Source organism: Ciconia boyciana, chromosome 10, assembly GCF_034638445.1.
Source record: "Ciconia boyciana chromosome 10, ASM3463844v1, whole genome shotgun sequence".
Taxonomy (NCBI): Eukaryota; Metazoa; Chordata; class Aves; order Ciconiiformes; family Ciconiidae; genus Ciconia; species Ciconia boyciana.
In genome coordinates, this window is record NC_132943.1 from 21,295,997 (window position 1) to 21,322,547 (window position 26,551).

Sequence of the window (26,551 nt, forward strand, 5' to 3'; positions counted from 1 at the left end):
TTCCCCTGTGTGGATTTATTCATGCAAAGTCTTTTAATTAGAAGACCACAAATTATAACAGTTACAGTTGAATTGTATCAGTTACAGTTCAGTCAGAATACAAAATTGCCCTTGACTCAAGAGCCAGTACAAGGGATGCTTTTGGCACTAAAGGACAGTTACTGCAAACTCAAAGACAGAATTAATAGGGGTCTTTCAATTTAACAGCAGAAGTTTAATACACAGAGACCCAGACATACTTTTTTTTCAGGACTTCAAAAAAACCCCCCCATACTATACTGTGCTAATAAATATACATTACAAGATTATAAAATTAATAAAAACTAAATTACAGCAATGAAACATGGGAAATATTTACATTCCTAAACATTTCATTTATAGCTTTTAAACAGCATTCCAGACTAAGTTAAAAAAAAAATGTAGCCTTTTCTGATAGGTTTGCAAGTTATTCAAGTAATGACTACTGAAAGGCACAGAATTTCTGTTTCAACAGCTAAAACTTAAGTCTTATGTGGAAAAGGATGGCAGCACAAAACCAAGTATGTAAATACAGTTATACAGTTTAAAATTCTTAGTGCATATCAAAACATAAAAGCTCTTTGTTCCACTCTCCTTTAAACTGGCACATATGGCTTGCTGCAACATGTACCTGATCTAGTCTGGAGATTGGCATGCTACCTACGGTGGCAGTGTACTGTTGTGAAAAGAAACATTACTAGGGAAGCAGTAGAACATTTCTTTTCCATGGCTACATTCCTGGGGATGCAAGATAGTCAAAACAAACCCAACTGTCATCACTAGCACACCGACAACAAGAATCAGGCAGGATATGAGGTTATCTGAATGGTTCCATCGCTCTTTGGACAGCCTTAGATAACACGCTGTTGGGATGATAAAAACAAGTGGAGTAGCACTCAGAACTCCCTGTGTGTGGGAAACAACAATACAAAAAACCCTCATAAGCATGTATATTTAGATGTGAAGAACAAAACCCTAAAGTTTTAAATGGTTGTGATTAGATTGATGCAACAGTAAAGCCAGAGAATAGAGGCCTTTTCCAGTGTTGCTATATGGAAAACTTTCTTTTCAAAGTCACAAATAACTGGCAAAAATATCTGTAAAACTATTTGAAATAATTCAGATTTATTTAAATGCTTTTGCTTTGCTGATACAGAATAATATTTTATGTTGCAAGTACTATTAAATCTGATTACCAGAAGTTTCTCAGCTTCAGAAGTACAGTAAAAGTCCAAACATAATAGCTGTCCAATACTGTAACTGACTTAAAATATTTAAGATCATTCCATGTAGGAGTCTAGATGTAATACTGCCTTAAAGAAAAAAAAAAGTGGAAACATGTAGCAATTCAAAGAATTCTGATCAATTTCTACATTTATGACCTGATTTAGGTTGACTTCCCTGTGAAAGCAAAGCTCCCTTTGAGAGAGTACCCCCCCCCCCCTTATTAAAAATTCAGCTCCTCTTTAAATGCTCTCTTAGATAGGGACAGATAAAAAGCACCTGCTTAAATGCTTTTTATAGTAAAGCCACTGCAGATTAACATATGAGTTACATGCCAAAGCAGGGCATTTTTATGCAGAAATTTTGAACATTTACTTTGTCACATACTTAACAAATGCTATGTTTCAACTTAATTATGGTGAGGTAGTAATACAGCCTACTGAATCGCTTTGCATCATTGTTTGTACAAACTTTTGTATATTTTTCTGGTAGAACCTGTTAACAGTGATCAGTACAGACATCAAAAATAGATACATGCACAAAGTATCTTCTTCATAAAAACCGAGACTCTGAAGTATGTGAAGCAACACAAATCAGCATCCCAGTAAAAGGATAGCACAGCAAAACTCCTGGACCCTTGACTCTCCTATGACTGAACGGTTTCCCTGGGGAATTACCACAGGGCAAACACAATGGCTTGTGTTTCCCAGAAAGCAGGGAAAAGGTAAGCAGAGTCAGAGAAACAGCAGCAAATGCCCTCTGTGGTGAAGAGCCAAAAGACAGCTCTTCTGCTGGACAGAAAGCCTGCTGAGAAGACAGTTCATCTTTCTTTCACATGTAAAGACTCTGCCTATTCATTTTTCTCTACTGGTGGATATCAAGACTGAACAATCTTTCTAAGCACAACAATTACATCCAATAAATACGTACAGCTGTATTGTCAAATTCTCTCTTAAAAAGGAAAAAAACCCCACAAGATATGAGCTACTCACTCAAATGCCTGGCTATCAACTTCTATTTGTAACTGAATCGAGCTAACAGCTTGACTCTTGAGTAATTGCTTAGGCCTCTCTGGGTAAAGATACTGCATTGATGGAATGCTTGCTTTTGAGTGATTATTTTAAAACAATTTAATTCCAAATAGGAATCACACATATTTATTCATGCTAGAAAGCCTCATTGGCAGTCCTCTGGTGTAAATTTATTCTTAACATATTATACCATATAATAAATGTAAAACAAATATACATATATAGATATATATGGGCACACGTAGTTAATTAGGTTCATTATACCAGTATTCAGATATTTGGTCAGAATAGGCATGTGTGTATGTAGGCACACATTTAAATACTTTTACTGGTGTGTATATACACACACAGGTGAATTTTCTGCACTTGTAATGTAAAAACAGAAAGGAAAAAAAGATGGAAAAGAAATTACCAACAGATGCCATGAATGGGGAATTTTAATGGAAATATGCATCCTGACCAAACCAATAAGAATATTGTTTATTTTGAGCCAGTTATAATTTGGAAAGGATTAACTGAGAAGAAACTATGTAGGTAATTATTTTAAATAGAGGGTAATTGGATAACTTATCTGACTATTCAGACCTGTTCTATAATATTAGTGCAAGCATGACCTGCTAAATCACTGCTACAAAATCACTCATTACTGCTCCGTTAGCAGATAAGCTGCACTGTGGATCAGAACAGTGTCCATGTATCATAATGTACATATAAGTACACATATCACATAGCATAAAGGACAACTCCCTCCATTTTTTTCCATCGGTTTTAGGTAAGCATGCAATTTATGGCTTGAAATTATCAATGAATGCGTGGACAGGGACGTAAAGAGGCAATTCTAAAATATTTCTATAAAGCAGCAAAGGCTGCCCTTAAAACGTTTTCTCCACCTGCTAACTTTTATATCCTGGAGTATGATATTTCCACATCTGCTTTATTTATTAAAAATAGCTGACCTGAAATTGAAGGTAAACTGTTAAGACAAACAACATTTATCATTAATGTAGATTTGATTTTTTTTTTTTTTTAACATTTCCTTTGATTAAATGTACATTCTGTGCCAAAACAGACTGACTTCATCTGGTAAGTCTACTTTGCTAACTAGTAGTCTAGGACTCCAGTAGACTACAAGGCAGTTCCAGCCAACCAAAAAAGTTACACAAATGTGTTAAAACTGGTTCAAGTCAGTAAGTGCCTTGTGTGGCCTGTCTGGTAAGCTCCATCTCTGCTATGAGGCTCTACCAGACACAGTAATGTTTACTGGCAAACAAAGCAGTTTCCTCCTAAAAATCATACACTCAGGTTATGAAATTACTCAGTTTTGCTCCTTGTTAAGCCCAAAGCAGGGAAAAATTCTAGTTACTATCTCTGTGATCTTACTACTACTGGTTCTTTCTCTCCCCCCCTGTTGTTTTTTGCCCCTTTGGCACAAGGCAGTCATTAGGATCTGCCCCAGTGTTTAGTAATTTGTCAACTTCATCAGAAGCAGAGATTAGAGAAAGAAATGTTAGATTCAGTCCTGCAATACAGTTAGGATGAGTATTTTAGTGATTTCCACTGCAGTTTAAATACATTTGGTAAGTCACAGCCACTTATCGTATCTCCAGAACTGTTCTAAAAGCCCTTCCCAACCATATGAACTTTACTTCCTGAATTTCCTTTCTCCTTTAATTATCTGATTTTGAAGCAGTGAATAATTCTCTTTTTTCCTACTAACATTTCTACTGACTGCTATGTCAAATTATGTAAGATTTTCAGTAGAGCTGTGGATTTTTCAGAGTTCTGTTTTATAAAAAAGTGATTTATTAAATAAAAGAGTATACAGGTTCACTTACATTCAGCTCTAAAACTATTCCAAGGCAATCATACACTAATGATACACCAGTCGCCACAGCAATGATAACTACTGTCACAACAATATGGAAAACTGTTGAGAGGCTCCCATGGAAAAACACATTGGCAATCACCTGAAACAGAACCACAATTTTAAACCTTGATTTTGCTCTTTATGTTAACAAACAGCTTATTCCAAATCTAACCTTCTAACCTTAGGAAACTAAAAGAATGGGTGAGAATACACTGACTGAACTTTACCTATCTTGCTTCAAGAAAACATCTTCATCCGCTTCCAGAAATAACTCATAACAAGCATTACTAAAATTGCAGAACACTTGCAAGATTGACTTAGTTATACCTGCAGGATTTAGGGTATACTTACTTTCTTCTCATTTGCCCACTACAGAATAAAAACCACCTACAATTATTTATTGAACAGATGGATTTCCTAGTTGGAGATACTTTCATAAAGCAAAATTAGTAAGCATGATAAATATGCTATTTTTGGCTATTCTCAACATGACAACAGTGACATTTGTGCCAAACTTGGAATTTTAAGCAGTCCTGATATTATTAAGTAATTATTAATATAATATTGGATAATATTACAATAAATATAATACAACATTATATTGCCAGAATCTAAACAGTACAACTAGTACCTCATACTCATTACATGCAGCAGGATAGGATATGCTGATATTTATTACAGATCAACCATTGACTTCAGCTACAATATGTATTAATAATGTGAGAATATTATTAATATATATCAACATTGTTAAAGGGAGAATGTAATAAATTCTTACCTCTCTGGTCACAAAACATTCAAGGGGGAAGGTCAGAATTACAGTAACTCCATAACAAAACCTTCCAAATGTAGCAAGGTTGTCATCTCTACAGTAGTTTTCAAATATATCTCCTGAGGCATAGCAAAACATCAATTAGTTTGAACTTTATGTCATTTGCCTATTTGCAAACTGAAGTGTAAATTACTGGAGTTACTGGAGTAATTGAGACTTTCTGATCCCCTCTCCTGACACATATCATGAAACTGTAGTTACAGTCACAAATTACATCATGGAGGAATTTTCACCCTATCCTGCTAGTAGCAGTGTTTTATTTCAAGTGGCATTTATCTTTCAAAAACATTTTAACATATACACATTAGAGTTTGTCATCTGTTATCTTCCCCTTAGCACAGGTTTTGTGCGAGATGCTGGTGTTTGTTTAAATAAATATGTGACAGATTCACAAAGAAAGCTTGTGTATAAAAGATACATTTCCTTTAAAAATGTAATTCCTAGAACAACAATTACACAAGGAAGACTAGGGAGTTACCTCTGGAGAACTGCATTTCCCTGTTAGAATCTAATCATAGCTGGTAAACTGCAGTGAAGAATTTCAAATATTCTGACCCTGAAAGCCCACTATAAACATATGGATTATTATCTAGCAAATCTTGTTACATCTAACAACAAAAGCATTGCTAGAGAATTCAAATCATCATCTTGGTTAGTGCTTACCACAAAGAATCAGGAATAATGATCTCTGAGGCACAAGAGACACTGCAAGACAGTGATCAGATGATCTACCAGGTCTTTTCTACCCGATTACTGTCTTATGATTTACTACTTTTAGGATCACAGTGGCACTGAAGAAGCAATAAGGTGTACTTTAGAGAAAACAGCCAAAAGATTTTGACAGGGGAGACAGAAGGTAAGATGGAACCTGCTTACAGTAGTCATATCCTGAGGGATAGCTGCAGTCAGAGCTTTCTGTATGTGAAATACCTCAGCCAGTTTGCACTTAGTCTAGCTACAGTTGCAGCTAGGACAGTAAGTTATTATGCATAAACAGCACTGGAAGCAGGAAAAAAGGAGGACAGATCAACCAGTAACCCCCATCCTACAATTCCTCTGTTCTCAACTACATGCTGCTGGTCATCAGGAAAAGAAAAAGCTTGGAAGCCTTCTCCTACAATCTGGAACAGCATTATTAAATAACAAAAAATCTGCTTGCTTATGAAATGTGTATTTTTCCTGAAGAAGCTAATGCACTGAACAAATTTATGCCGTGTTCTTCTGAAAGCACCTTTTCCACTTCAATAAAATGATGTTCAATAGTATGATGTAACTGATTATATACATTTATACATATATGTATATTCATACACACACAGAGGTGACAGTAGGATTAGTTACAGCAGAACAGCTATTGTAAAGATAGGAAATATCTCTAAGACAGAGCTAGGATGCTATATTAGTACAGACAGGAAAAGATCCAGGAGAATGTACTAAAATATATGCCAGGCACACTGTAGAAAAATCAAGGCCATTTTTGTTCTTACTGTTCTCTGCTAGTGGACCATGTGGCTAAATTATAGATGTTTAGAACTTAGAAGTATTTTGATTATGGAAGTATTCAAAGGGGGCTTTCACCAGTGAGGCCTACATTTGGGAATCTGACACCTATTAGCATGTAGCTGACATCTTTGTATCCTGTTTTGGTTGTTGGGTAACTACACGGAATATCCTAAATATTTCTGTCCAAACATAGTATGATTTTGGCATTTTTACAGTCACTAAGATATTAAAAACAAAAGTCAGACAGAAAGGTGGAAATGTAAGGATTACAGCAAGCACCAAAATTGGGGTATCGAGCAGTTTACCTTCTGTGTATCCTGTAAAAGTCATATATCCACATGCAGCAAACACTACACTGATAACAACAGCGAGTGAAACAGACACATGTGTGACTCGAGACCAGTTCTTTAATGTGGGTTCTTCCAGAGACCCATATATTAAAAAGCTGTTATGGTTGCAGATGAATGCTGAAACACACATAACAGTTAAAGCAAATGTATGAATTCATGCATATAAAATAAATTTACGGAGTGTATATTCCAAGGTAGGGGAGAGACAGCACAGTTTGAGTCCACTCATTATTAAATACAAACATTAAACCTGCAATGAGTGGCAAAGATAAATGGCTTGAACTTTTACTTACTTATTTGATTTGATGAAGAACCCTGACATGATTCTGATCACATTACCCTAAAATGCCATGCTGTTTCCCACCCTCCTCACCTCCATTCCACCTCTATTTCCTCACCCTGCTCTTCTTTTGCTTAAGAATCCAACAGCAGTATTGAGATTTTTTTTAAATCCACAAAGCCATTTGCTACTTTCAGACTTCCTATGACATTCATTTTAGGCAGCAGCAAGCATTGGGAGGCCTCAGATTACCACAGCGTTAAGAAGAAGTAATAGACCAGATCCTCCAGGCAGGAACAGATTTTAGAATGAGGATAATGGAGGTGAGTTGAGACGCACCTGAATGGTTCATTGTGAGAAACGGGAAGCAACAGGCACTCTCTAGTGTACGTATGCTTTGCAGCCTAACATTTTTCTGTTAGAGGTTATCCAAAAGAACGCAGAACGATCACAGCCTCCTCAGTTTATCAACTAGACTAACTCTACTGGTGCATGTGTTTTAAGATGACCTGGACAGTTGAGCTGGATTCATGTGCCACATCACTGTCTCTGCTACAGTGGCAATAGCCTCTAGGGCCAGATGGGCAACAGATGGGGATAATCTCTCAAACCATAACAATTAAATTCACCTACGGATGACTCAAAGTCAACTTCATTTTTTTCTAAACCAGCTTAACATGTATATAAAAGAATTAAAATTAAAAATACGCAATTTCTAGGTCCAAAATATTAATAAAGTCATTTCTTACAGTTGATCTGAATACTGAAAATACAAAAAAATTACTTACCAAATGACATCACCCCAACAGCTTGTACTGCATTTGATTTTGCAAATATCCACGCATTTTCTGATTTGGGTCTAAACCAAACATTTGTTTTAATAGATTATCCTCTTTTCAACTATCAGTTATCAAAAAATATTTAACATACTATGCTGTAATACAGAACTGCTAGTCAGATCTCCAGAATTCTCTGAAGTAGGCCACAGTGTTAATCAACAATAAGTTGAAACTAGGGAGATACCCTTCTCACCTCCCTTGTTTTGATTAAAGTATTTTTGTAATCAGTTTTTACAGCCAAAAATGTCAGCCTGTTTCAGTGACCAGTTTTGTAAATAAACTCTTCAAGTCATCATATACCAAGAAACAGCAACAGGGAAGGTAAAAGCTGTTACTGATTCTGACCGAGGTTATCTCAACCCAAAATCTCTTCTGACTATTTAGAGGCAATTTCTTCCATTGAATTTCCACATGTAATCCATACAGTCGAGAGCTACTTTCTTCCTAGGCTACAAATCAAGTGAGGCAGTTTGCCTTTCTTTACACCTGTTCCAACTATTCCTCATAGTAAAGGGATTCTGCTAGTTCCCAAAGGAGTGATAAAATAAAGAGAGTACATGGAGACTTTTATAATCAGGCAAGAATGTAATATCCCCCACATCTGCTCCTCCAAGATATGCTCCCAATTTTGGACCTGTGGTAATTGTAATTCTTAGAGGAGGATCACAGAAAACCATCAGCAAACTTTGTTAAAATCTACTTGATGCATGAACTTCCTCTCTGGATAAAGAACCAAAAATGAAGGAAAGAAGAAGGACATTAAACATCCTTTTCCAGAACTACAGTTTGCTAAATATATCAAATGAAATTCACAAGCCAGTTGAACATTATATTTGTAATATTAAAGCACAGACAAAGGAACACTACAGAGAAGCTTGCTCTTAAAAAGTTGTCTGCTGCTAACTTCGATTGCTCTGTTTTTATTTAGAGGGAAAGCTGCTGCCACCTGAGGCCTTAGCTGCTATTTTCCTACTACTAGAAAGCAGTATGGCGTTCATGCCAGCTCTGTGAAGGTAACAATGGCAGCTTTGTCTCTCCCTCTATCTGATGATAACTAGCTGGTTTTAACAGCTGTAGTGGCTAATGCTATGCTAGGTTTCATTGCCTTCAAATGTTTAAACTCCACTCCCACCTGCTAAAAAGAAAAAAAAGACAAAAAAAGATGCTGCTGTTTCCCCTTTCAGAACTCATATCTTACTATTTCTCGAGAGCTCAATTAGTCAATCCTTCCTTTTCTATATTAAAAAAACAGATTTAGCATCTAATGCACATTCAGTTCAGACTTAGAGCACCTTTTCGGCTCTTAAGCTGTGGTTGCTAAGCTTAACTTTGAAGTGAACAGAACCTGAGCATCAAAATCAAGTTCAGTTTTTTGTCCTTAGATGCAGTGTATTGCCTTGACTACTGTAACATACTGCTTCTAGTCTTAAGCAGCTGAATATGGCCCTCCTAAAATATTCTCAGACTCAGCATGTAGATGTAATCAACACTATAGATGAAACAGAGTTATCTGGTATTTGTCTTGAGAAATAGGAGTTCCGACCTGCTATAGCTGCTGTAGTTCCTTACACAAAATAGCCTCCCTTAACTTGATGCCACTGATTTCAAACCACTAGAGATGTCTGTGGATAATTCACATTCATAAGTTTGAATGTATTATTTCTCAGGAAAACATTCACTTCTGATTGGAAAAAAACAATCAATAATATTCCAAAATAAAAATAGCATATAGAAAGCTAACATTACAACTGTTCCACTCCATAACCACTAGAGGTCAGCTTTGATATCAAACATACAGAATGAAAATTTGTTTTATTATCCTTTGACAATAGAATTTGTGAAAGTCCCCTTACTCCCTTCTCTATTAATAATTAACACTTAGATTATCTAAAACCCTATAAACCAAAACACTTTTAAAATGCACAGAAATAAAGAATGCTTCTGTCTGAAACACACTTAATTTCTGTGAAAACGGTACATCCTGTGCAACAGTATAGCTATATTATAAGCTCCTATAAACAGGGATTTAGAAAATGGAATGTAGAAAGCATGTGAATTTCAGTTGAAATATTTTTAATAGAGTGGCCAAATAATCAATTAAAAAAAATATCACAGGAGCTAGTTTTCCCCCTGCACAGTGTTAGCTTATGCACTAGCAATATGCAACAGACCAAAATACAGCTTTGCTTTATGGATGAATGACAAATCAGATTATGAGTATTATTTGGGGGAAAAAATCCAAAAGAACAAAATCCTGCTTATTTAGCAGCATAAGAAGATAAATTCCTTTCATTCTAGTTGCGGAATGGAGGAAGAATTTCAGATCCATGATTTGAACACTACCAGCAGATTGCAATGTCATACAATGCACGTTGGTACAGATGACATGCAACAGTATATGACTATTTCTTACAGTAAGTTGTATACTGCTGCATGTGTTTTGAAAAACATTTTCATATTTCGGGAATAGAGGGATCTCACACAGATGTGATACGTAAACTAAGAATTGAAAGCAACACAGTAAGAAATTTCATTTCTGAGCATTTAGAACTAAGAGTCAACAGCTCTAGAGTTCTGACCATACCAAGAACAAATCACCCCCAAGTCCAGTCTGCAGGACATACAGACTTACGCAAAGCTGCTGGAAAAGGGTGCAGGTGACATGAAAGTATCCATATAAAATAAGACTTCAGACTGGGAAAGAGACAATTGTGTCAGGAAACAGTAGCTACTAGTTATGGAAGAGCCATACAGTGAATAATCACTTAAAATTACTCACAAGACAAAGGGCACCTAATAGAAATATCAAGTATCAAGTGTCAAGGTAAACATACATACATTCATATAAATATGTGCATCTGTGTAGGCAGATGCATACATAGGCTGAAAGCCTATCACAAGAATACCAGGTAACATGATACCTATTCTGCTTTTTCAATCCTGCTGCTACTGTTTAAGATGGATTTTTTTTTTTTTTTTTTGAGAAGAACCTTTGCTCTGACCAGTTTGACCTACATTCTTGTTAGGAATTTACAGGGGACAATTTTAACTGCTGCTCATACAAGAATAGCAGTAGCTGCGAATATCTATGAATGACAACTACAGCTAGCTTACCACTCTTCATTCAGTGTATAAAAACACAGGCTATGCCTGCATGAACGCAAAGTTTTTTTCATGCTGGAGAAGAAGTAGTTAGATGAAACACAATGAAAGTTAACAGAAGAAATACATTTGTGATACTAAATGCATTTGTTGAGAGCTGTACTGTCTATCATATATAGTAGAAGTTGTAACACAAAGTAAAAGCTGAGAGGTAATATAACCGTGATTCTTGGAACAAAAATAATAAAAGATTGAACAAAAAGACATTCCAAGGGAGATCCTAGACAGGAAAAAGTCTCAGCTGAAAGTAAGACAACAGCAGGACAGATTGACAATTAGAACTGTCCATAGGAAGGCAGTGAAGCCTAGCGATGAAGAAAGCCTAGCAGTTAGGAAAATAAGACTCTACTCAATCTTCAGTATACTTAATGGAAAGCATAGCATAATAAACATGCTAGTGAGTTCAATAAAGTTTTGAAAATATTCGTGTTTATCTACATAAGAACAGGGGAAAATGAAAAGAACAAATGAACCAGGCAAAGGTTAAGACCTCCTAGCAGGGTAAAGGGCATTTCATATCCAGATCGTGAGTAAGAGTTGGACAAACTTATTTGGCAGTCTAAAACAGCCTATCTTCTACTTCTTGGAAAACATTTACAGTATAATATTCCTCATCTTAAGATCCATGCTATGCAAAAATCTTTTCTGTCATTTTTGTAGAAATGCTGCCAAATATAATACAGCGGCAGAGTGCATCAGAAGTAAAATATCTTTAAGGAGGGCAAGAGAAACATATGTCCCTGATCTCAACCCAGCTTGCAGGTATGAAACACTGACTGGGGAAAAAAAAAGCTAATTTCTAGAGAGGAAGCAAAGTAACATGTTTGATAGGGGAGTTACATGTTGGAATGAGCAAAAGACTTCCACTGTTTTGGACTGAAGATCAGTTATAAACCACCAAGTTTAGGTGCAAACTGGCAGTTATCAAAATAATCCAGGAACACATGGGAGATGAATTCAGGTTTAATTCAATGATTTAGACATTTAGGAAACTAATTATAAAATTTCAATTCTATCCTAAGGTAAAATACCTTCTTAGTTTTTGTTTGAACTTTAAAAGTTTAAAGATACTGAAAAAATTTATAGATGCTGAACATAACTGCAATCAATATAATGGAAAGAAAATGAGTAATGCTCACATCAGTCTTGAATTTTGTATTAATCAAAGTCATGTTGGTTGTTAAAGAACACAGATGAGGCAAAGCTATATGTCATCCCCACTTCCTTACAGCTGCTTTAACTCCTCTTTCTTGCTTAACAACTTAGCAGTTCTGTAAATATACGGTAGCTTAGGTTTAATTTTTTAATTTTGTTACACATTAAAGTTTCTCTTTGCTTACTATTGGATTATTTATATGAAGGAAAGAATCAACTTTCTACTTTCAGGTTATTTTCCTGAACACTTGGTGTTTCATCCCTGTGATCAGCTGCCAGTTGAGTAATTCTCACACCCTATTTATGTGTAGCAGATGCTCTTGAAGTTTTTCCTAGAGATTTATGTATTATGCAGACACTGACATAATGACATTCTTTCCAAAAGAACACCAAATTAAAATGATCCATCTTTATAAGCTACATAAAATATTGCTTTTTACAGCAATGAATGTTAGTTTCAGCTTTGAAGCATGAAGTTATTTCATGCAGTATTAACATACTGCACATTTACAGTCTGAGATAATTCTAACCCATTGTTTTTGATCACAGTAGAAAAATACCCAGCCATAAGCAGGTAGAAATAAAGTAAAGAATAGATCATCAAAATGTATTTTTATCCAGCATCTTAAACTATTGAGAGTAAACTCTGGGTCCAGAACACCAGATTTTATCTGCAGGTTCATTATGTCCTTCAGGCAACAATAACCATTGTTGAAAAAGTACCTCAGTTTCTTATTTTTCATAAGAGGAAATAAATAATCAAATAATCCCTCATCATAAATACATTTTTCTTTTCCTATGAGCTAACAAGAATAACATTCCTATAATGTCCCTGGACAATCCACTCCCAAAGCAGGGGGGGGCGGGGGAAGCAACACTCCAAAGACTTATAATTGCTGTTTTTCAGCCTACAGTTTCAAGCACATCAAATCATTAAAAACAGTAATAACATTGTTGTTTCGCTGATGGTCTAACACATTGCAGAAAGTTTCTAGGAAAGATAATATTCTCTGTTGTCCAAAGAATAGATAAAATTTTCAACTAGAATGTGAATTGCATTTAAGCAAAAAGACAGTTTTATAATTTCCAGATAATCTTGTTGTAACCTCTCAAAGGGAAGCAGTCTTCACTTTGAAAAATCCAAAGGTAAGTGAAAACTGATCGCTACTCAGAGACTAATTGTCAAAGTGGGAAGATATCTGAATGGAATTCCAGTGGAACCTGACCTGAGTCCAGCACTTTTGAATGTATTCAGCAGCAACGGGAATGATGGAACAAAAAGTAAGAAGCATCCTTCACAGAAAGCATGAAATGTGCAGTTAACACAAGCATGCAAGAGAACAGGGTGAAAAAAGAAAAACCATAAATATGTTACTAAATGGAGAAATCATCTGATAAAGCAGTATTCAATTCTGTAATGACAAATTCTACAGTTATGCAGGGGAAAAAAGGCTTAATGAGGACAGGGCAGGGGGGAACAAGCAAAAAAACCCCCCAAACTTCACGAGAACAGAGTAAAAGAAAGGAAAAATTGCCAGCTCACAGTTCTACAGAGAAGGGCTTGGTGTTTCTGTTAGACTGCAAACTCAAGGCATGTCCACAATGTCATGCTATTTTCCAGAGAGGCAAACATCACTAGGTTACATAAACAGGAGCGTGGCAATCCCCAAAAGATACAGTTGAAAGGGACCTCAAGACACTTTGCATGTAAGATCTTTCTTCTTCAATCTTTCTTCTCTGCTCCTCAACGGGAATACAACAGGCAGTTGGAGCACCATGACATCACTTTAATTTACAGAGAACTTAGGGCAGCCATTGAGAATGATCAGTAGCACAGGAAATTACAAGAAGAGAAACACTAAAGGAACTGTGTTTGTTTAGTCTATAGAAAGGATCACCAAAGGGGGACAAGTTACAGCTCTTTACAGGTGTTTTTTAAGCATTTGAAAAAGAATGAACAGTTTGCTGTCCATATCCACTGTGGTTAGGCCAAGCAATCAACATGAAATGCATAAGAGAGACATACGATATACATTTAGGAAGAATTCATAAGAAAAGGCTAGTTAAGAACTGAAATGGGAAATCATGGAATTGCCAAGAACAAACTAGACAATCACCTGTCATCAGTGACAAGCATACAATCAGTTCTGCCATGTAACAATAGTAGGGATTAAATATCCTCTCTTGGCCCCATCAAGCCTTTCTCTAGGATTGTACAAATTCTTTTCCTACATGACAGACCTGAGGACTGTGTTTCATAATCATGATTTTTTTAAAGCTCTTTGAAAACTTCAACTTCTATTTTATTTTAATAAGGATTCACAGTAAATGCATTATTTACTTTTTTCACTTGTTATAATACTATGATGGGACCCATATCAAAATATATTACTGTTCTTTATTCTCATTGCAAAAAAAGAGATGGCATACCATTACACCATTAACAAAATATTAGGAGAGGGTTTTAATAATTAAGGTATATGTCTATTTCTAACTGTAAAATACAGATAGTAAAAATAGACTGACAGAAAGTTTGTGAGGCAAAAAATTCCGATTAACAGTTTATCAACTTGCTAGATGCATTTTTGAAAACAAGAAGTATAAAGGCAAAAATGGAAGTCTCTAAAGAATTAAAAAGTAAAACCTCAAGAAACACTGAAAACCCAACATGTATACTTATTTGTAAGAAAAAATAAAGCCATGCATTCCATAATTTTCAGTGCATCACGACTGTTGAGAAGAAATGTTACCATAGTAACAAGGTCATCAGTAACCATTATATATAGCTTCTTCCTTTTTTGACAGGGCATTTTGAGATTACCCTTTCAAATATCCCTTTAATACACAGTATGAAAAACATGCTGCTTCGAAAGATGGTGGGGGGGGGAAGTCCCACACTGTTCTGAGTGCATCATTTTATGAATGATAGACAACATCATCTGGTACAACTTTAGAAACTGCTATTCTAGTCACCTTCCTAGCATTAAACATGAATGTCCTGCAATTAACCCACGTATCACAGCAGTAAGACAAATGAACAATTATGCGTAACACTGTTGAAACAATCATGGTGGAAGAATCCACTTCTTACAGAAACATTAGAATACTATATAAAACTATTCCAACAAATAAAAAAGCACGTTCAGAAATAGTTTGTTGTCTTTATAACATATCTTCACATTTGAAGGATAAGGAAAAAGGCAGATCTTCTTGGCCATAAAGGAAAGATAATAGATTCATAACACTTTCTTGCAATACAATTATAAAAATATTGCCAAAACACACATTCATATGTACTAAATTGTCTAGAACACTCCAATGTTAAATACTACTTTCAGAGTATGAGTCCTGGAAAACATTTTTGCATGCTTATATTGTTTTCTCAAATGACAGAATAAATTTTTTATTATTGTGTTCTCTTTTTTCTTTTCAATATTTGTATTCAATTTTTATTGTGAAATCATTATATTAACAGAAAAAGAAATATTCCTAAGATACTATCTATTTTAAGATTGTAAATATACACCATCTGACATAATGGACAAAATTAAAGATTTCTCAAATGACAGACAACCTCACATGCTCATTCAGGAGCCACCTGCTTTTAGCCATATCACCTGCAATTTCCAATTAATCTGTAGTTTTTTGAGACTTTTTCTAAACTTGCTTATGTGCAATAGAAGAAAAAAAAAAAAGGATGAAGTATGTTTTAGCAGTTCATTTTGTATTACTGTTAATACAGATTCTTTTTTTCAGATTTATTTGGGTCTCTCCCAAACCAGCCATGTTCCAAAACTATGCAGATATATGTAACAGTGAAATAACAGATTACATATGATCAAAAATTCACTTTGTGGCAAGCGTAAGAATACTCACACTTGTGGACTGAATGTTACTGTTCTCACCATCACAATAATCAGGATGACAATGGTTAGAATCAGAGAAATAAGAGATACCTGTAAAGGTAAAAACACTAATTAAGTCAGTAAGCTGCTGAAAGGTTGTCCTCTTAGCAGCATAATGTACTTTTTTTTAAAAGAATAATTAACAACCAAGTAAAGTTCTAAATATCACGTCAAATATTTATAATTAGAAAGCTTGTTCTGTATCATCATCTTTTAATTTGTTATTCTTTTTGAGTAACTAGCCAATTGCAACTATTTGTCTAATTTTAAGTGATATTCCCATTTAAACATTTCTAATTAACGGTGCTCAGCATTTCAAGATCGGGCCTATATCACGCAGTGCTTTACAAGATTTGAGTTCTACTAGCAGCAGATGGAAAAAATTCTAGCGATTCATATGGAGACCAAAGTTTTGCTTAAGCTATTCCAAGTTTTCCGATATTTCTTGGGACAGAAGACAGTCTGAACTTCTAAAATATTTAACATGCTCTAGCCAGATGTAACTGAGTTCAAATACATTAAGTTACGACTGGCACTTATTTTCTAATGGCATACAGAAAAGTAAACCAAAAATCAACTGCTGTTATGATTTACCTTTCCCAGTTTTGCTATGTCTCGATATAAAGATATAGGCAAGGTAAAGATGATAGTGGTAAGGAGAATTATGAAGCGACGGTCAGTAAGCACGTTATCTGGTCCAACTAAAGCAAAAAAGAAAATAATTTATTTCTCTAAGAGACTGACATGAGGAACAGATTAGTTGCATTTGAAAGGCTAGAAGTAACTAACTCTCATGTTGACCAGGCTTTTATCCTCTTTATGCAAGCTAAGTAACACATAAATAAAGACTAGGCATTAACTAACGTTGAGGAAGCCATACACAGCATGTGCATAATCACAAGAACTCTGCAAATTCAAACCAAATGCATAACATATGGGATATATTATATCAGACTTCGGAAGTCTGGCATTTCTACATATAGATTAGTATTCACTTATTTCATTATGCCTGGGTCAATGTTGGCAGACTGCAAGTAAAACATTCTACTACTTCTTTCTGCCATTTACTCCTCAGGATTTTTTGACACTGTGTTGACATCAATTACTGTGCTGTTGAAGATAAGCAAATTCTTAAAGAATAAGTTAATTAAAAAATAATTTAATTTTGAGGTTTCTTTTCAGCACCTCCTTTCTTGCTGGTTTCCACTTGCAAAATACAGATTACCATGTGAAGACAACAATAATGTTATAATATTCCCTGCAATCAGTGGGATTTATTTGTACAACTGGTGTTTTTTAAGCCACTGACAACTTAAAAGAAAATGTATCTCAGTTGCAGTCGGGCTACCATGAATCATGGGCTTGAATGAAAGCTTGCTGAATAATTATGCTGGAAAGTGACTGACAATTGACATGGAAAGTATGTGTTCAGTTCCCTCTATTCTTTGGGAGATTATAATGCTTTCCCACCTCTTTCCAGGCAGGCATTCTACCAGCCAGGTGAAAAGATGTGCCATGCTGGGGGCTCCTCCCATTACAGAAGTCATATGGTATATAAATTATGAGATATTCACTGTCACTATCAACTTGATCAGGTATTCATAGAACAACAGAGTGTGACACCTAAAACTGCATCCACACCTTGCAGGCTTCACCTGCTGAAAATTATAGTCCTCCTGTGGAAATCAAACAGTTCATACAAATACTAATTTCCACTTCATTGCAGACATGTTCTTTTTAGTTTAAATTGCCAATGAAGAATGTTTTAACTTAGCTGGCTTTGTGCTAAAGTACATTACACAAACTGCTCCACTGATTCTGCTGTGAAAACTTACAGCAGAGGAAGGGTAACAAATGCATGACTTAAAAAGCTCAGAATGCCACATATGGTTTTGCAGTGAATATCTAACAGAACTGAAAGTTACATATGCAGTTCATGACCAACTATTGCAGCTATACTTAAGTAAACATTAAATCCATATTATTTACAAGTCATCCAGAATTATTCACTAGATAAAGTGTAGTTTCAATATTCAAATGATTATTATAGGAAATATCTAAAAAAGATGACAAAATACGATGACCTTGTAAATATACCACTGTGGAAGACTCTTTCTATTTGCTCAGTATTTCACTGAAGCATGTGGTCTCTTCACTGACACCGAGTCCAATGATAACCAAGGACTAGGATTCATGGTTTTTATTTGAGAAAGACTTCTTAAAAAAAAAAAAAAAAAAGAAACACACAAAAAACCACTCATACAAATATGGTTCAAGTTCTTAACTTGAACGATATTTAAGAGTAATTTAGAAGCAAAGTAACAGGTAGGACTTCAGACTGACACAGGATGCTAATCCCTAAATACTTATGCTATATTCCTATCCAATACATTTTCCCCATTCTGAATTTTTTAAATGCATCTTACCTCCAGGAATTCTCTGAAAAACTTTAGTTAAAGTGTCCCCTGTTATTATGTTGTAACTGATCATAGCTTAAAGAAAATAAAATTTTCTGTTAGTACAATTCAAATATGAAATATCTGATAAACATTTAATACACATTTTGTAGACTTCAGGATTATATGCCACTATCCCACTATCCCTCTTGTATGAATTCTGGCTAGCACCAACAACTTGTAAGTTTCAGGTTTAAAACAAAATAAGAAAATTCTTTAACGCTCCCCCCCCTTTTTTTTTTATTTTTTTAAACAGATACAACCTAAGCAAGAATCCAGTCTGAAAAGCAAGGCCGTTGTGCTGACTTGCCATATAAACTTACTTCAGAAGAGGAAAAAAAGGCTTTTTAAAATTGTTTGTTTCTAACAGCAATTCTTTGTTAGTTTATTTTCAAATTCTTGTTTCTATTTAGTAAAGTTCCTGTGTTAGTCTAATAATCGGTCCTGCAGTCAAATGCACAGGACTTCCCAGCTCATGTAAAAAGCTAGCAAAGTCTTTAAACCAGAGGAAAGGAGGAGAAAATAGATGAAGATATCAGGTATGGACTTCCATTCCTTCCTCTCATTAATAACAACTGTGGCTTTAACATTCATATTTCATTCTTATCTTATTCTACACTAGAAGTGTGTACATGTGTGCATGTGTGTATACATACACACAAAATATATTTATATACTCATGTGGTCTTCACCATTTAGACGGCATACATATAGGTATTGACCTTAACTAATATATAAATATTCACTGTTGTGAAATTTAAGTCATTAACACTACTTATAGAATGAAATTCAAGCACATACATATGCATAACTAGTTCCATGGAAAGGACTGAGATCTTCATAATTCTTTTCCGTATTCTCTATGAAGCAGTAATTATACTCTTTTTTAAGTCAACATGTGTAACATTTTTGCCTGCAGTAACAGTAACTTGACTCCCTTAAAAATATCAGCTACCTGTAATAAATTCTGACCGATTATTCCCAAAGTAGGAATTTTGATCTGGGACTCTGTGGTCACTGAGTCAAGGTTCTTGGTATCTCAAGTCAACACCTCTTGCAGCCCCATATGTGAAAATATCAAAGCTTATTTAAGATTTGATTTAATTATGTTACTACTGTAGGGGACAGCTTCAGAATATAACTTTATTTTAAACTTCTGGTCTAATTAATTCCTGCCCAGATTATACCTGTTCGTTCTTTTCCTATTTCTTCTTCAAAAGGGCCTTGACTGTCCCATTTCCTAAGTAGCTCATTGGGTATGAGGCTGAATTAACACTTTTGAAGAGCGTTAATTCAAGATCAAGCAAGATCTGATCAGTGGCTTCTCCAATAACAGTAATACTACATCTTTGGAAAAAATATTAATTCAATATACGCCTAAAGTCATATTTTCCTTTTGTTTTAGGCACATCAAATCTGTGCTCTCCTACTCATTCTAGAACAGAATCTCTGGTTTGCTATTTCTCATAGCTACTTTTGTCATTAATTTTTAAGTGTGTGATCATGAATTTCTCTGCTATTACATTTCAGTTCATTTCTATTATTCTGGTCCTCCAATTCATTGAATTCTTCCTCAGTCAATCTTCAGAACACACCAAGTAATTTTTAATTATTTTTTAATAGGAAATGCATATACAGTATATTCTTTACAGAGTTCTTAATATTTAACCAGTGAAAGAATGAGGTAATGTGAAAAAGCTTGTTATTTATAAAACATTTATATTTTTATGTGATCTTACCAATAAATGGATATAAAAATTGAAGAGTTGAAAGAATTAGATAACCTACAAGACCGTATGTTTTTCTGACCAGCTCTTGATAGGTGTTGGTACTGGAGAGGTTTCCTCCTTTGATCAGTAATATAATGGAATAATCTGTTAAAATATAAAATTACTGTTAAAGATAGTATGAACCTACTTGTGGTTGGTTACTGCTCATCTTTTTCACTCCTTTAAAAAAAAGTCTCTAAAAAGGAAAACAGTGGCACTAGGAAGAGCAGGGTTGAGAAATCTCACAAAGGATCTCAATCCACCAAAACCAGGAGTTATAGGCTCATACTGGAAGGAAATTCCAGCTTTCCTGATTAGGGACAGCAGAAACAGACTCATTTGCATTGGTTTCCAGTACGGTCAACAGGAATGAGCACCAAAAAAAGGAAAATTCAATTAATAATGCAGAGGGCTCCTGAATGGATGGAGCATTTGATTATATCCTGAAAGGGGGTAAAATGCAAGGACTGCCAGTGTCATGGTGCTAGAACTCTCAATCACTTTACTCAGCTATTTATCTAAGTTTGTGAAAGATAAAGCCTAGTTAGCATTTTGTGTCTTCTCCATTGTTTATGATAAAAATATTATAAACATTTTTATTGGATACTTTTAAAATAAAATACGTGCAAAGTGATTTATCTGGAAAACCATGAAGCAATGTGCCTTGAGACAGAGCTGATGTCACATGTGGAATTACACCCAGATTGAAGCTCAACTTTTTATGAAGAACAGTTCAAAATATTGCTGTTATGTCAAGCTATGCTTTAATATTCATTTGAGCACCATGCAGTTTTCCAGTCCAGATTACTTACAGCACAGAATTTATTACTTCAGTGCAGATGTCTTGACAGATAGTAGCTAGACATCATCTACTCCTCATCTGGCTTTCACTTAGCTTGTAATCTATACTGCGATAGGAACAGTTCCTTTCTGTAAAAAGTATAGTTTCTTATTATCTTCTAGGAATGACTAAAATTACAAACTTTTACAGTCTTTACAAAGGAGATTTCTACCGTTTGTTAATATGAAAGCCAATCCAGAGATTCCCATGAGCATATGCAATTCTTACACAATATACACTCACACTAGAATTGAGAGCAGACAAAAGCAGAGATACAGAAGTGTTCATTATCAATTACGTTGCATACTGAGCTGATCTTGTACAAGAAATATTATGTCTTTGTAGTCAGGGATCTTAGTACCACAAAACTTGAAAAAGATTTATCGTTAAATGACCTAATATTGTATTTGTCTGTCAATCTAGGACTACACCCAGTATAATTCAAAAACATTCCCAAAACGAAATACAGTGACAATTGCTAAATAACAGCTATTCACCAATTATTCAGTAAAAACTATGGAAAATAAATGCTAATGTTACATACTTAGCCTGTACTTTAAATGCTACAAGTCAAAAAGTTGTAACTATAGTTATAATTTGCTTGTGCAAGATATATTGAGCCACATCTTTAACATAATAAAATGCTGAGTTTAATTCACAGGTTCTGGGCCTATGGCTATAAGGTCTTCAAAATACTTAGAAATGCAAAGGACAAATCAGATTTCCTACAGAAAAGTAACTGAAATTTCTGAGCTATGTTTATGATACGATTTCATTAATGTATTTTGCCATCAGCCATAGAGAAAATTTTCCATTCATAAGGAACATATGCGTTATGTTATATCGCTCTCCAGTCAAACCTCAACCATTTATGCAGACCCTTAAATGATATTTTAAGCAATGAAAAGCATCAACTGCTACTCAGCATATGGGTAACAGAATTTGTGCCATTCATGTTGACTTGATTTGTTGTTTTAAGATGTAAATCCACAGAGTCTTTACAAAAATTCTCCTTTGATGCCAATGAATTTACTTATGTTTATTTACCATATGATTTCAAAACTTGTCCCTTTTTGAAGGTAAATCCATTATCTTTTTGATGAATGATAATTAAATAAAACATTCAAAATCATAGTACAACCAAAGGTTTTTATTCTGTGGTATATTTAAAAAAAGTGATATACAACTCACTCAAGGATCAGTGTCTTAATCAGGGTAAAAACAGTGGACTATAACAGGTGATTATGAGGCACAAATAAGAACTATTCTTCCAAATGTCACCTTGACCTAGTCTAAGAAACTAGGCTTGACGAAAATAAAATGCACACAAAAAGCAGCTTTATATGTTGTACAGTATAATTCTTATCTGCTCAAGGCATTAGTGAGGTAAGGAAAAAATATGTCATTTTTATTGGCATAGATATACTTGTTTAAGGTATCATTAAGCTCAAGATCAGCTAAACATTGCAAAACTAATTTTCACTTTACAACAGAAACTGCTTTTAGAGTACCTGTGATATAGGCAACCCCAAATAAAAGCAGTACTCCTAGTGGAAAACCAGCTTCCTTCATTGAATATGGCAATCCTGTAAATAAGAAAAGGAGAGATTATAGAAGAACCTTTCCAAATACTTATTTGTGACAACCAAAATAAAGACATATTCAGATTTTTTAAAATGCTATCAACCTCCCAAATCGGACCAGCATGCTTAATAAGCTCAGAAAGATCATTTTTAGTGGTTGCCTAGGTGTGAAGTTCAGTCAGCACCTGCCCAGCCAGTTCTCTCTGATCATTATGACAAAGAGGCTGTAGGATATTTATCACTGTGAGACATGATCTCAGCTGACACCTCTGCATTTTTACACAGTAAGCAAATAAAAATAGAGAAAAATCTTTAGGAACAGCAGGAGAAAGTAAGACAACAGTGTTATTCTCCAAACTGGATAGTCATGCATGTATAAACAAGGCTGAACACAGGATACTGAAGAGAAGTATACTTACCTATAATGCCTGATCCTATGATAGAGTTGATAATGTTAAATCCAGCTGATGCCAGATCACTGTTTCCTCCTTTATTCCTGGGCTTCCTAACAAGGGCTGTTTGGTCATCTGTTTCAACCTATTTCAGGAAAACAATGATAACATTATACATGAGAAAAATAGGCGATAACAAGGATTTTACACATAGTCTATTCAAGACCAAAAAAAATTGTCATATACTCATATTTGTAGAGGTATTTTGATAACTAAATCCCATTTTTTTCAGGGAGAAATCAAAGGGGCGTTAGGCATCTAATTCCTGTATAAGTCTGACCCATAATCTTCTGTAATTAATTCTTCTCTGCAAAACAAATACGTGGAAGGACAGAAATGTATATAAACTCAGAGGTAGGCTGTCAAACAAAGACCTTTTTAGTCACGTTCCAAAGGCAGAAATGTGAATCAAGTATTTTTAAAAATATTTTGGCTAATACTACTTGTCAGTAAAAATAGGCCCCTGAATCAGGGGAATTAAATCAATTTAAAGAGTTACTAGTAAAGTATGCCAACATCTGAAGATGCTCTAATTCAAGGTTTTATCTAGCATTTTAAATATTTCTGTGTCATCCAATGGTTTAGTTCATTATGAATAGTTAACGACACTATAAAATTGGCTAGTCCCAGAAAGTTTCTGTGGGAAGGTCTGGTACAAACCAAGGTTCAAAACACAATTTGTAGCCAGTAGCTTCAAAAATTAAAGTTCTTATCTTCAAAAAAAGCATTTCTTCATAAGCATGCAATGGTCCTCACCTCAAATCACCACTCTGCTGTCAGAGAACATTTTAGAATCATTCATTAGAAGGCCAGTATTTTAAATGAAGTCATATAATTCAAAAGAGGAACATGCATTTAATGAAGAAAATGCCCACCTGTGTTCTACAAAAGCAAAACATTGTGTATTTACCATGAAAATAAAACCACTATTTCATGGATGCAGGAGCCTATTTAACATATTTAACAAGTAGTACGAACTCAGATGCTTGTCACTAATACTCCTAGAAAAAAAATTGACTGATAAATCCAAGTCATCTGTAGATAGTAGTATAAGCAGACAAGCATGACAGTGCCTCAAGGAGGCTACATATTTAAGTGTAACCTTTAATCCTTAAGCAGTACTAACATAAGAAGAGTAATACTGGCTCAGATCTAAGGCCAGTATAACCTGGTACCCCATTTCTGAGTGGCCATGGAAGGTGCCTAGGGAGGAGTATAGGAACATGAAAGATAGTTAGCAAATAACTTTCCTGTCCCAGCTTTCATTAGTTCACATATCCTGGACTTCCCAAAGCAGATATGTTCTTGGTGCATCACATCCCTTAATGGATTGCTCCCTGAATTTGCCCCTTTTTTGAAGCCATGTATATTTTTCAACATCTGCAATGTCATGTGGCAATGAATACCACATGTTAATTATACATCACATGAAAAGACAGTTCCTCTTCTTTATTCTGAATCTACCATTAAATATTTCCACTTGGTGTCCCAAAAATGTTTGTATCATTATAGACAAACCAACCATTGTTTCCTACTTATCTTCTCCATATCACATGCAGTTTTATAGGTAACATTCTCCCTCAGCTGTTTCTCATCTAGACTTACAGGTGCTACATTTTATTCCACCACTGATTTGAGAAGCAGAAGCATCACTGTCATTCTCCCCTGAAATTTTAATGCTCTCTGCTACTTACAGCACAGTACATATGAAATTGCACTGAACTAGAACAGTCCAGTTACCTCTCTTCAGTTGTTACAAGAAAATGGACACAATGTGCATTGTACAGCTCAAAGACTCTGTCATGAACCCTGGTCCCTTCCCCACTGGGAAGAGAACACATTTCAATTGGCAAAAAGGACAAGAAAGGGCAACAGAAAATGTGACACAGGTGAAATGGCTCCTGTGTGAAGACAGGCGCTCCTGAAGGTGCACTTGGACTGCAGACGGGAGGGAATGCCCGTTGGGAGGCGTGCTAGCGAGCTATGCAACGCGGAAGGCTGCGGAAGAGGTGAGCGGGGTGCGCTTGCCTCCCGTAGGGTTCTCTCCCAGGGAGCGGCTGCAGGCCGCGAGGCAGCTAGGGCCGCCCACTACCGTATTGAGAGCGGCGGGCCCACCAGGAGATAGGGTGCTCAAGTTCTGGTCCTCAAGCGAGACTGAATTTCAGCTGTACCAAGCAGCCGCAGTTCCCCTACCTCACAAGAATAAGGCCCCTCAGATTGCATTTTTTGTCCTGCGTGGTACCTATGAGTCTTTCTTCTTCATACGAATTAGGGGGAAACTGAACAGAGATGAAAAAGGCGTAGCTGCTGTCAGCTCATCAACACAACCGGACTGAAGCGCCGACCAGCCGGGACGCTTCACGCAGCTGGTCGCTATAAAGCCCGCCAAAACCGGCCGCGGCACCCCTTAAACGCTCACACCTCCCCATCCAACGTCCCACGATAATAGGCAGAGGACAGTAAAGAGAAGTCAGGTGAATGCCGGCGGGCTTGCCGAGCCGCGGAGAGCCTCCTACCTCACCCATTCCTGCCGCCGCTGATCTCAGCCCCGGTACCTGGTGAGCAGCGGCCGACAGCGGCTCCGGCCCGCCGCGCTCCATCGCCGGCTTCTGTGGGGGAGGCGCGGCGCTTCCCTCACAGCGCCGCTGAGCTGCTGCGGGCTGCCTCTGCTGCTGGAGCCCCGCGGGCCCCGGGAGAGGCAGGGGAGGGAGCAGAGAGGCGCGGCGGGCAGGCTCTCCCGCTCCTCCCGGGCGGGTGGGGAGCGGTGGCAGGCGGGCAGCGGCGCGGGCTTGGAAGGGTCCCGCGGCACCTCCACGGGCTTTGGAAAGGCGTGAGTTGATGGGCCTGGCTCGCCCGCGCCCTGCCTGGCACCGTGTCTGCAGAGAGACCTGGTGAATCGGGGTCAGGTGCTGGGAGGAGTGCCGGGGCCTCGCGCGGGCGGGCGGGCGGGCAGGCGCTGCCTCGGGGCTGTGAGGCGGCGGCCCCTCTTCCGGTCGGTCCTTCGTTTGAAACTTAACAGAAAGTAAGCGCTTCTGCCTTTATTTATGAGACCCCGAGTTTACAAAATACTTGTTTATCCTGAATGCACGAGGAAAGCTTTCTCTGTAGGGTGTGTAGCGAAAACTGGCCCCAATGTCACAGTTGCTTATTTGTTACTTACGAGGCCTCGTTACTGCAGGCATCGTTTTTTCTCCTCAGGGAGGGCAAGCTACTGTAGAGAGTGCTAAGTCAGCAAAACGGGAATAAGTCAGATAAAGAACATAGTGGGGTTACAGTAAAAGTAA

The 26,551-nt window shown here is 36.4% G+C and overlaps 1 protein-coding gene across 1 annotated transcript; it reads right to left on the minus strand.

Moving 5' to 3' along the window:
- Positions 1 to 454: 454 nt before the first annotated feature.
- Positions 455 to 26,168, minus strand: SLC38A11 (solute carrier family 38 member 11). The gene is made up of 12 exons (XM_072874571.1): positions 25,784 to 26,168; positions 23,235 to 23,352; positions 22,744 to 22,818; positions 20,362 to 20,496; positions 18,593 to 18,658; positions 16,761 to 16,867; positions 16,138 to 16,217; positions 7,894 to 7,964; positions 6,781 to 6,942; positions 4,919 to 5,031; positions 4,109 to 4,240; positions 455 to 924 (listed from the first exon to the last, which is right to left on the minus strand). The coding sequence occupies exons 1-12, from the start codon at positions 25,865 to 25,867 to the stop codon at positions 679 to 681; spliced, it is 1,389 nt and encodes a 462-aa protein (XP_072730672.1). The 5' UTR covers positions 25,868 to 26,168; the 3' UTR covers positions 455 to 678.
- Positions 26,169 to 26,551: the final 383 nt, after the last annotated feature.